This window comes from Nematolebias whitei, chromosome 18, assembly GCF_014905685.2.
Source record: "Nematolebias whitei isolate Nwh7 chromosome 18, NemWhi1, whole genome shotgun sequence".
Taxonomy (NCBI): Eukaryota; Metazoa; Chordata; class Actinopteri; order Cyprinodontiformes; family Rivulidae; genus Nematolebias; species Nematolebias whitei.
In genome coordinates this window covers 889,086-902,342 of record NC_056515.1, presented here as the reverse complement: position 1 = coordinate 902,342, position 13,257 = coordinate 889,086, and the positions used below count along the sequence as shown (strand labels likewise).

General features: G+C 38.6%; 1 protein-coding gene across 1 annotated transcript in view; it reads left to right on the top strand.

The window, feature by feature from the left end:
- Window positions 1-13,257, top strand: part of LOC119424712 (transportin-1) — a 58,659-nt gene that overhangs the window by 1,684 nt on the left and 43,718 nt on the right. The window contains exons 3-5 of the mRNA XM_037692205.1: window positions 697-772; window positions 2,611-2,760; window positions 9,388-9,494. Coding sequence (XP_037548133.1) covers window positions 697-772; window positions 2,611-2,760; window positions 9,388-9,494 — 333 coding nt within the window. The remainder of the gene's footprint in view (window positions 1-696; window positions 773-2,610; window positions 2,761-9,387; window positions 9,495-13,257) is intronic.

Genomic DNA, 13,257 nt, shown 5'->3' with positions numbered 1-13,257 from the left:
TCATGTGATGTTATACACATCATGATGTATTCAACTTGTCTCATGTGATGTTATACACATCATGATGTATTCAACTTGTCTCATGTGATGTCATACACATCATGATGTATTCAACTTGTCTCATGTGATGTTATACACATCATGATGTATTCAACTTGTCTCATGTGATGTCATACACATCATGATGTATTCAACTTGTCTCATGTGATGTCATACACATCATGATGTATTGAACTTGTCTCATGTGATGTCATACACATCATGATGTATTGAACTTGTCTCATGTGATGTCATACACATCATGATGTATTCATCGCGCAGCTCAGCTTTAGGATTTTGACTTTCACTTTAAAGAAAAGTTATCAGCCCCTGGCCGTGGTTGACATCGCTCATTTTGCTCCTGTTTTTGTGTCTGTTTGTGATCTTATAAGAATTGCTTATGTGAGTCCTCATATGTGCCTCATCATTAGCTCACAGACGATATCAGATTAAAGACGCCATCCGGCTTGGCACTTCCACTGTTCTGTCTCATCAAATGACATATTTACGACCTGTTATAAACGTGCACACACTCTGTCATTATGTTGTTGCATTACACCACTTACACACTCGCCCTGCCGGTTCCTTTCGGCCGTACTGTGGATAGCATCAGTGTACTCACACACTGCCACTGTGATCCATAACCAGTTTTCTCAGCGACTCGAGCAGCTGAACCATTTTCCAGATTTTAACAACTATTTAATATTTGTTTTGACAAAATTAAAATCAGAAGGTAAGTAATCCTTCATTTGTTTGTTTTGTGTGCGTGTTTCATATTTTGTGTCCAGGATTCCTACACGTTCTTAAAAAGTATTGATTGGAGTTCCTTTGAGCATTTTCAGGACTGGATCTGTATGGAAAAAAGAAAATAGAGTCGATCAACTTTTCTGATTCTGGACTTTACTCACTATTCTATTTTTCAAGCCATATAGTAAACTAAATTTCTAAAAATACATGGCCCAACAATAAAGTACTTTTTTTTTTTTCTAAAAGATGTACTTTCTTGTTGTTTTAATAAACACAGTTTGTCCACAGGACCAGTTTGACTTACTGTAGGCAATGGGACAGGGTTTCCTCAGCGTCCTAAAAAGTAATGGAAAGTCTTAAACAAATTAAAAAAAATTCTCATATTTAGACCTTAAAAGTCTTTTTGTGTACAACTCTTTTATTTTAGGTTCTAAAATACATTTAATCACATCCTAAATTTGTACATTTGTTTGTGCATTCCTCCATCATCTTTTTAATGCACAGTCAGCTTTAATTTGTCTCTGTTGTAGTTCTGTCTGAAAACTTCTGTTGTTATTAGACTGTAATAAAACTCAAATCCCCATCATGCATCAGACCTGTCTGAATTTATTGACTAGCATTCAATTTTCCTGTGAACCCCGTTGCTTCTCCTTAAACAGATTTTTTTTGTTGATTTTAGATGATTTTGATTGAAATGAAAATCAATCATTTGTTGCTTTATTAGATAAAATGTTGTATTTTGTATCTCCTTTAACATTGAATCATAGTGGTCTTTAAACATCTGAAACGTCTTAAATGTAAGTGACTGAGACCTGTGGGATCATGGACCACAAACTGAATTCAATCATGAGGCCAGAATTCTGCGTGCAGCTCATGCACAGCCTCCTCTGCAGAGATACAGCACAGCTTGTTTTGTGTCATTCTGTTGTTCTTTCTTTTATTTTGAGAGGTTTTCTGTTTTGATGATGTTGCTGAGGGTCAAAGTGAGGTGGCTCATGGACTGCTTCTCACCTTACGTCACATTAATGCAGACCATTTGTTGCACAAGGTTTACAACTTGGCATCCAGGTGTTTAGCCTTAAAACGTTCTTAGCTTTTCCGATGTCTCTTAACTAGAACAATTTTACAAAAGTAACCGTGTTGTTTCAAACACTTGAACTGGCTGATCTGAGAACTGTTTGATTGAAACTATACATTTCTCACAAAAATGGGATAAAATGATTTCTTCAGTCGTGTTATGTGCTAAGCACCGTTTGTGTAGAGTGTGTTGTGTAATGGACAGTAACAGTTTGTAGCGTACATGAAAATGGAATGACAGTGAATGATCAGAAGAGAATGTGGTGGACTCTTGAGAGCAGAAACGTGTAGAGCGCCTGTGTGTAACGGCTCAGTGACAGGTCTGTCTGGACTCGTGGCATCTTTGCTGTGGCGCTCTGAATATGGGTCACTCTAATTTTAAACCTAATTCCTGGCATGGACTTTTGGCCTTACTGTCTGCAAAGTACATGACCCAAATGGGTCTAAGACACTTTAGGAGACTGCTGCTCACGTGCTAAAAACCATAAATATTTAAAAATGATGAGGTCAAAAAGTCTAGACTTTACACTCAGAAATACAGTGAAAGTATTTAAAGTTTTATTCAGAATATTGTGTTTATCATTATTGTGTCAAGTTTGAAATTGTCCATTGCTCTATTTAAAGAGAGCTTGTGTTCTGTTTTGTGTGTGCTAAGTGTGAGAGTAATGTTGACTGTAAGATCCTGGAAGGGATCGGTGATGAGATCAACTAAAAGTGGTCTTCTGCTTTTCATGTTTCCACCCAAAGACGAGCCGACTCGCTCGCTCAGCGGTCTGATTCTGAAGAACAACGTGAAAGCTCACTATCAGAACTTCCCAAATGGCGTATCTGAATTCATCAAGAGCGAGTGCCTCCAAAACATCGGAGACTCGTCTCCCCTTATCCGGGCCACAGTGGGTAAGTTTCATCCATCGTTCCACTCCATGTGACGTCTCCAGTCACAGACGTGTTTTCATGTTTGTTGAATTTGCCGGCTGCCGAAGCTCCCGGTGTTCCTGCAGATACTCGGTGTGCTGTCCACATTTGACCCAAAGCTGAAGGTTTGCTTCAGTTTTGTGGGAAGTGTCACAAATGGTTTGCTGATGCACATGAAGCGAGATCAAATCTGCAAAACTAGTCCAGAACTTTGTAATAAGCGAATGTAGGATGTCAATATTGAATATAGTTAAAATTACATTTATAGACATAGTTATTGTTTTTTATTGAAATCAAAATTGTATTTGCATCATATTTGTATCTCCTTTAAGCAGGATAGAAATCAGAACAATGTTTCTTTTATGAAAAAATAAAAGAAACATGACAGATTTTGTGCCATCAAAAATAATTAGCTACACAAGTTGTTGAAATTGACATATACCGTACTTGCCGCAGTAAACGTTGCACCGCCGTATAAGTCGCATCAGTCCAAATGTGTCTAATAAAGTGGAATAATCCATAAATATGTTGCTTCGTTGTATAAGTCGCATCTATTACGCGTCACCGCTGACAACCCAGAAATGTGGGCCGGTGTGCCAAAAATTGATAGGCTGCCAAATGGTGGCCGCGGGAGTGTGCATGGGAGGACTTTAACAAGAATTTAACAAGATTAACACTTACAAACAATTATTTGTTTGCTTGACTTTATGGTGAAGGTGTGTCTCAGTTAAACTTTTCCTTAATAAATGCACTTTAATTGTCAAATCAGCTGCATTTCTCCTGGGCGGCACGACAAAATGCAGCTGATTTGACGTTTGCTCCAGGAATTCCAGAGCGAGACGAAGGTGGCTGTATGACAAGCCAAGTGTCTCATTAATAGCCACTTTTACCTATTAATGACACACTTGGCTTACCATATTACTCGAGGGCCCTCTAGCAGCTGAAAATGGTAGTGCTCAATAGGGGTGTAACAGTACGTTAAAATCACATTTCGGTTCAATTTCAAGGAGGGTTCGGTTCATTTTCGGTACAAAAAAAGACAAAATAAAGACTTACAAAATGTTTGTTTTGAAAATATACCAAGTAAACAATACGTTTGTATAAAAATAAATAAAAGCAACCCATTTGATAATATTTTAAATAAACAGCACTCTTACAATAAATAAACTGTAGTGAACTAGGCCTCCGACAACACTCTGTCTCTGAAGACCTTCAGGGGACAGAGTGTTGTTTCATTGATTTGAATCCAGAAATACAAATTATCTCATCAAGAGACTATTTAATTGTATCCTGAATTAATCAATTGAAAGAACACTCTTCTTTTTACATTATCATTAATATTTTACAATATCTTGTTAATCAAAAGTGTGTTTAGTTCATACCATTTCTAATGTTGAAGTGAACCACTCATTTAAATCAACTGTGAAACAGTATTAATGATTTTTAAACCTCATTTGATTTTGATCATATAGTTAAATGCCTATTTACGAAGTAAGTGCATTTAGTCTTCTGTCTGAATGAGGAGTATTGATGTCGGTCGAAAGTCAGAGACGAGTTATTAGAACGAAGTGTTTTGTTTTTAAAACTCGCAGACAGTAAATAACTTCAACTGGCACCTGCATTTGTCTCACCTCTTCATAAACATTTCTCTGTCTGTACTAATCGTTCTTAAACATTCCTGCTTTCTCCTGACTTCTAGTGACCCTCTGACATCACTAGAACCACCCCCCTGCTAGTTGTTTCAACCAATCAGGAAGTACCACGTAACAGGAAGTGGATACCCCTTTAAAAGGCAACACTTCTTGGAACTATTCAGTCCTGGAACTATTCAGTCCTGGAACTCAGTCTTCAGTCGAAGTCTTCTTCGAAGTCTTCACGAGTCTTAGTCTTTTCCAGTCTTGCTGGAACTTTCAGTCAGAGATGAGACTCAACTAAGCAGCGGATGGATTGGACCATGTGCCAAGGGTCCCTCCATTTCAGCGGAGTCACAGCTCGCATCGCTGTGCACTCAACCCGAGCAGTACATGCTCTCAACTTCGAAGGAAGCTTATTCTGTTGATCGGAGCATATGGAACTACTTCTAAAGATTCTCAGCCACCCTGACCGGAGACGCTGAAAAGGTAGCGTACCAATGGACCTCTGTTCCGGAGCTTAAGTATCCTCTGCTCAGGTAACAAGCCGTTGACGCCATGAGTGTACCGGAGGGCTGAGCTGGATTTGGAGGAAGGGTGCCATTTTCTGGTTCAACACATCTTCCCTCATCCATCTAAACCTCCTCTTTAAATCTTTAAACTTCTATTCTCCTTCTCTTTAAACTTCTTCTATTCATCAGTAAATCAAACTAGATGCCTTCAGAGATGAATCAGTCTCAATCAGTAATGTTCTTTTGTCTTGTTTAGTAAAGCGTGCCAAGTTTATTAATCAGAAACAGATCAGCAAATCAATGTGCACATGTTTGATGTTAAAATTTGATTCTGTTAAATAAATGACCGCATTTATTCTGATGGGTCAAAGATAAATTACGTCTCATGTCACTAATTATACACTCCACTCTCAAGTTATCTCGGTCACATGGCAGAAATTTAACTCGAAAAAGAAAGAATCCGTTGTAATTAAACAATTAATATTCTTTGTGCTTGAACTAGCTTTAAGAATAATTAATTAGTAGTGAAGTTAACCCTTACATCACTACAAACTATACTAAGAATAATAAAAATCTTAATACAATAAGTCAGAACCAGAACAATAAGCAACAACAGACTGTTTACAATGTATCTAATCAAGTTTTTGACCAAAAAGACCAACTTGTCCACATTTTCTGCCAAAAGCTCAGATGTAGTTGCAGTGAATCTCTCCAGCGGTGGAGAAAACCTCTCACTAACACCAGGAGCAGGAATAAAGAGGTAGAGCTTTGATCATTTTACAGTGTGGCTGGATGTGGCCTCATCATCAGTCACAACCTCTTGGACCTGCTCCCACAGGTGGAACAGGTCCCTGGAAAACTTCAGAGTTCACTCATCACACACTTCTTAGCTGGAGGTGATCTCTGGTGGACTTCCCTGAAGAGGAGGAAGACTCAGCTGCTGTCTCTGTCCCAGACTGGAAATAAAACAGAGGTTAAAAAAAAGAGTTATGAGATTCTAATTTTAAATTAAAAAAAGTTAATTAGATAATAATAATAAAATAACAATACCACTTCTTGAATATGTTATGAGGTGGTTGAATCTCTCGCTCATCATCATCAGGGCAGGACTTTAATCTGGTCCAGGGCTTGCTGACGATCAGTTTTATTTTTTTTCATAAAGTGCTGCTACAACTGTTTGGCTGAAGTGTTGACGTGATGTCGTAGTGGGGCTCAAGAACTTTAAAACCGGCACATCAACAACAGAAACGTAGATCCTGAGCTTTAAAAACTCCTACAGCTTGTGTTGTTGCTCTGGACTGATCTGAATGACCTGATACAGGTTGTTTAAATTCTGCTGTTATCGCTCTTTGCACCAAGCTGCTAGAAGAGACGTTCACGTTAGGATGATGTCGTTTCAAGTTGTTAACAAGTTCAACGTGTTGCTGCTGCACATCCAGTCTCTGTGAAACAACGTCGACACACAGCTTTGATTTGTTCACTTGTCTCTTAACAAGAAACACATAATGTTCCCAAACAGGAGACCGCAACGACATGCTAGGCTGCTAATGCTAATGCTACGCGTGCTGCAAGATAATATCGCCGTGCTGAAACACGCTGAGGAATTTTAGTTCCGCGGCGCATAATCTCTCGTTAATAAAATTTAATTAATGAAAAAATAACCGAAACGGTTCGGTACACCCACGTGTACCGTTACACCCGTAGTGTTCAATATTTTCCATGTCAGAATGAATGAAATGGTCAGATCTCAGCCAAACATTGGTTATAAATATGAAACCAAACAGAAAACATAAATACGTTGCTTCGCTGTGTAAGGTGCAGACATGCTATATTATGCAGAAACTGCGACTTATCCAGCGAAAAATACGGTAGTCATGTTTTTCTGTTTAGTACAGCTGCTTTTTGGAGTGTAACAAACTAAAAACCTACTAGTTCTTAACAATGTAAATGTTGTGTAAACTAGTAGATTTTTAAAATGAAACTGAGGCATTTTGTGTTTTGAACATGTTAGAACTTTTTTGATCCTGCAGGAAATTGTTGTGTCAGAGTTTCAATACATTTTGTCAGTCAGAATATTTGAGCAGATGCTGGATTCCTGTTTATATTTTTAATGCTCATGTTTTTTTTTTGTTTTTGAGGAATTTGGTAAATCACAAATATCTTGAGGAAGAGATGATTTTGGTTTGCAGTGGAAAGAATTACAAAATGATACTGTCTTTGGTGTAAACACACAAAAAGATAAATGTTCTTGAATATTCACTTGTTTCTTGAGTATTTCTTTGGTCCACAGTGATTTTGTAGGAGGATGCAGAAGGAATGAAATGACAGAAAATACTTTTCAAAGAGCAAATATTTCAAAAGTAGAATCAGTGTTTTCACTAGGGGTTGAACGAGTATCTAATTTTTAAACTCGACATTAACATAATAAAACCCGAGTAGAACTCGAGTATTTGATGACGTCATAGATCTCAAGATACAAAAATAAATAAATAAATAAAACCACAAAAAAAAAGTAATTATTTACAACAAAAAAAAAAAAGACCAACAAAAGATTGGGAGCATATTTTATGCTCCTCCCATTTATCATACTGCAAATAAGTCACAGGAAAAACTAAACTATTAGTTATTATTATTAAACTGCAAACGTGAAGAAACGTGGGCGTCAAAAACGAAACTTAAACTGAAGCTGGTTCTGGTTCAGTGGATTGGACCCGGTGTTACACCATACTCTGTGACCTGCAACAGTGCAACACCGCCCCCTACGGTCATACGTGGTCACATAATATGACGTCACTACGGATACTCGATGTTAAATTTTTAACCTCGATAGAGGTCCTAGCAATCGATGTGTAGATTACTCTGTTAATGCCCTAGTTTTCACCACATGATGATCTCATGATGGATGAAGGTGGAGGCTCACTCAGATGAGCTGTACTCACCCAGAACCTTTGGAATGGGCTGGATTGGACCTGCTCAGCTTTTCTTTCTCTTATTTTTATAGGAGTTTTTTTTCTGACTTGCTTCATCTTTTCATTTCTTTCAGTCATTTTTCTGCAGGACATTTGTAGTTAGATTTTAAGGCTGCACAACACTGAGCTTTTCTTGGGCTCATCATTTTCCTCTTATGTGCTGTGATGGTTGAAAGGAGCAGGGCTGGATTAAAAAATGTTTTTAAGCAACTTCTAGGTTTGTGGTGCTCCGTGTGATTTGTCACTAAGGCTGCACAAATAACCATGACCATTTTCATGAATTTATCGACTCGTTTTCCTCCTTTCATGCTTTTAAATGAAACTCAACAGTATCTCACAACAATGTAAAGAAAAACTTTCAAAGTAAAACTTAATATTTAGATCTAAAGATCCAACTTGAGCGTGATAAAACAAAGTTCTCATTATAATGATATTTTGTTTAAGTGTTTTACTTAAAATACCATTGCTTACAAAAACAGAAGTTAAGAGAAGAACAGAGCCAAGTTTGTAGAGGAAACAAAACTTGATACAACACCGGTCCAGCTGTGGGCCCAGATTCAGGCCAGTGTTTCCTCCAACATTGATTATAGGAAAAGGAAACAACATGTCAAACCTTGCAGAACCTATAAACTAGGTATGCACAGATACCACATTTTTTAAAACCAAGTACTATAGTATGTGCATTTGAGTACTTGTTGATGCCAAGTACTGGTATGAGTACTAATAAACACCATTAGACTTCTTAAATTATTTTGAACATGTTTGAAAATCGTGGGCGCTGACTTTTCATACCGACTCCTGAATCGCAGCAGGACAGCTCTGGTATTTTCCCAGAGCTCCCATTGATCAGATCTGTGTATTTTCAGGATCCTCTTCTGTTCAGGGAGATGAGTCGTTCTTGCTGCTCTTAGCAGACTCTTTGAACTTGACGTCCCGTTGTTGGTTTTTTAATGTTTGCTTCTATTGAAAATACTAGACTTTTTTTATCCTCTTGACATCTTTGCTGAGCAGAATTTGGAGTCCGTTTTACTTTTGTCACCAGTGTTTACTTTGAAATATGACTTCTGCAGGTGTTCTGTGGTGATTGGTAAACAACATAATTGTGCATTAGTGCCACCTACAGGTAGGGAGTGTGGCTCGGGCAACACAAAAACTTAAAAACCTACCTTAAGTGGTGTCGGGCACTGTGGTTTTGGAAGACAACAAAATACACACAGTATTACACCAATACCCAATACTTGTATGTGTCCATACCTAGCACAGTCCACCCTTTAGTTGTCAGCTAGCTTGAAGTTCTGCAGGACATCTGAAAGCCTTTGAAGTGCACGTTCAATTCCACGATGTAGCAGAATCTGCTTCATCCACGTTGATGATTTAAGTATGTAGCTCAGACAGAGCCAGCAGGAACACGACGGACACATGTCACAGTTAAGTGACAACCGTTAGTAGCAGAATTATTAGTCAAACAAGTGAAACTAAATCTAAATCCCATTGCAGGTATCCTCATCACTACCATTGCCTCTAAAGGAGAACTGCAAAACTGGCCTGAGCTTCTGCCTAAACTCTGTCTGTTACTGGACTCTGAGGACTACAACACATGTGAGGTGAGAGGACACTGCTTAGAACAGACTGGGTGTAATGTTGAGACATAAATCACGTGCACTTCATGTGAGCCTTTCATTCAAAGTTTGACCTTTTATTAAAAGGTAGATAAAGTTTGCAGCATCATTTATCTTTCCAGTGTGAGTTAAACAAATATCTGTGGCTGTATAAGGAAGCATGTTTCTGCCTCAGGGCACAGTCTGTTTGTGCATTTATGTATTAATTTGCTGTGGAACGAGATGAGCTGGGTCATGTTTAAAGCAGCATCTGGATGGTGTCCTGCTGGCCAGCTGAGCTTAAGGCCGTCTGCAGCTGGAGCAGCAGCTACGACAGATTATTCAACATGGAATCATCAGTCTGTTTCTGTCCGTACTGCAAAACCATATGACCCCATTTTCTGTCACACATAATCGCCCAGAAGGGCTTTTATAATGAGCATATCTGCTAAGAAAGAGCTTCTGTTCATAGCTGCATGTTTGTTTTTAATCCATAATCCATTGTTGTCCAGTTGTTTGCACTTTAATATCTTTATCTCCCTGATAGTTCCAGTTTATTATTATCATCTCTTTTGTGTTGCTTTAAGAAGCAATCTCATATCTTGATTAAATCAGCACTTTAACACAAACTACACTGTCACAACAGTAAATGTTAACTCTGTGATAACTCATTAGGTTTTCAAAGGTTAGCTGATCTGATTTGTGTACTGTAGTGAACCAGATGACCTCAAATCTACCAGATGGACAGAGACTGTTATTTTCATTGATCTGAATAAGTCTGGGCCATCTGATGACTTTCTTTCTTGAATTAATCAAGCAGAAAAGACAATTCTTTATAATCATTACTGTCTTACAAATGTTTTGATAATCAAATTGTGTTAGTTCACTCAATGCTTATAGGTTGAAAAGAACTACTCATCTTTATTTTACATAAACAGTAAGTAATGATTTTTATTCCTCATTCCAAGAAGAAATCACCTGAATAAGCATTCCTTGATTTTCTGTCTGAAATGAGTCAAGTCGTAAGTATGTGAAAGGTTGGTTTTCGGTCAACTAAAATGTTTACCGAGAAAAATGTCATGTTTAAACTTTTTCAGAAGATTACCAAGAGTTGACTCCACGAAGTCTGCTGTTGCTGCAATAATCTTTTCTGTATGTGAAAACAAATTTCATTCTCTGACCTCGACTGTTGATAAACACCTTACGTCAAAACCACTCCTCTTTCTGGTCCTTCCACGAATCAGAAAGCTCTAAATTGAACAGGAAGTCGCCCCAAATAAAATGTGGCAACTTCCCAGTTCATGTTAGATTGAGAGTGACATGGAGTTCCAAGATTGAGAGTGCAGCCGGTTCTGAAAGTTTCAGAGCAATGAAGAGTCCAAGAGAGCAATGAAGAATCCAGAGGTTTTTGGGATTATAATTCTGTTTTGAGCTAACTACGCACGACTCTCTGAAGGTTTGGTAGTTCTCGACGGAGACGCTGAAACGAGTCAGAAAGGAACTACTCCGACGCTGATTCATCATCAACAGGTAGATGGTTCTATTTTGACCAAGTGTACCGTGAGAAGCTGAGATCGGACGGAGCGTGCAATTTCTGGTTAAACAGATTAAACTTCCCTCACATATTTCCTCTGTAAGATAAATCTCAATTTACTCTTAAACTCACCTCTCTCTCATAAATCAGTGCAGATATTTTTAGAAATATCTGAAGCAAAGTCCTCAAATCACCGCCGAGTGATTTGAATTTCATTATTTGTGAAACTGTCTGTTATTATTTTCATATTTTGCCAAATTAATGTAAATGTTTGATGTTAAACTTTGATTCTGAAAATAAATGATTCCATTCATTTGATGGGTCAAAGGTAATAACGTCTCTTGTTCGCATTCCTTTAAATTCAATGCACGGCATTACACAGTCAGAAAAATGAAGAACTCGTGAAAAGTATGCATAAATATATATCCATATATTTGTCATACAACAAGTGACACGTACCTCACGTGACTCACTACAGTACCAATGATGCAACCACATTTTGTCACAGAACTGATCATAATACCAGTAATTAAGGTCTGTAATGTTCTTAGCCTTTGTGTGTGTGTGTGTTTGTAAGAAAATATCTCATAAACCACTGGCCAGATTTGAATGAAATCCTCAGAAATATTGGTTGTACATCAATTCAATTCAGTTTATTTATAAAGCACCAAATCACAACAAAGTTGTCTTGGGGACTTTACAGGAACATTCACATAAAGCCAGTTAGTAAAGTTCTCTATCTGAGGAATCCAGCAGACAAGTTGAATCTAGGCTTCGTTGCAGTCTCCCATCCTGAGCAAGCACAGTGGAGACAGTGGAAAGAAAAACTCCCTTTAACAGGAAGAAACCTCCAGCAGAACCAGCTCAGGACAAGAGACCATCTGCTTTGACCGGCTGGTTGAGAGGACAGGAAGGAGAGACAGACGAATAGGGCTGGGCCTTATCATATCATTCATGATAATACCAGTAAAAAAAAAACTTGCCTGGGCAAAAAAATGATACCATGATATGCTAATTTCATGACATAATATGTCAGGGCGCCCCGCCCCTTTAACAGAACCGCGCGCGCCCAATGACCTAACCGAACTGCGCTCCCCCCTCCACCTGTCGGTACTGGCGTAACGCTAATTAGTTGCGCAATACTAGCTAGCTAAAAAGCTAAAAACAAACAACACGCAGCTCAGCTGTCTCTCCATCCAGCTCTAAACTGCCACTCGTCTTTTTTCTCTCTCTCCCCACCCCGCTCTGGGCTGCAGGTGCGGACTGCGTCTCCTCCCCCGCTCTAAACTGTCAATACTAACACACGCAGCTAAACCGTCACTTACACAGTCCATGGACCAAGAACAGAGTCAGGTGATCAGAGACAGAGCATCAGAGAAATGAATTATTCCTGCAGGAACAGAGGAAACACCACAAGGCTCAGCTGATCACCTGGTTACAAGTTCTGGAAGTTTAGCTCATTTCAAGGCAACATATATTTTGTTGTATGTTACATTTATGCTCAGCAGATTTTAAGCTTTAATTTTATTTAATTATTTTGGGAAACTGCAGCTGCACTTTAGTTTTTGTGGTAGATTTTATTGATCTATATTTTGTGCTGACTTTTTCAATCTAAATAACAGAAGGATCATTTTTATTTTTATACTTGGAGACTGAATACTTTACTAAATAAAGGAATTTCAGTCAAATTAACCCTTGATTTTTTTAAATTTTATATAATACTGCAAAGCAACATCTTAAGTTAATTTAGTCAAATAACTATGATTTCTGTTTTTTTTGTTATATCACGAAATTTTATCGTCAGAATGCTCTGAAATATCACAATATTATATTTGAGCCATATCGCCCACCCCTACAAACGAACACAGAATGATAGGTCCAGGTATCGGTCCAGGTATCGGTCCAGGTATAGGTCCTGGTATCGGTCCAGGTATAGGTCCAGGTATAGGTCCAGGTATAGGTCCAGATATCGGTCCAGGTATCGGTCCAGGTATCGGTCCAGGTATCGGTCCATGCATAGGTCCAGGTATCGGTCCAGGTATCGGTCCAGGTATCGGTCCAGGCATAGGTCCAGGTATCGGTCCAGGCATAGGTCCAGGTATCGGTCCAGGTATAGGTCCAGGTATCGGTCCAGGTATAGGTCCAGGCATAGGTCCAGGTATAGGTCCAGGTATCGGTCCAGGTATCGGTCCAGGTATAGGGCCAGGTATCGGTCCAGGCATAGGTCCAGGCATA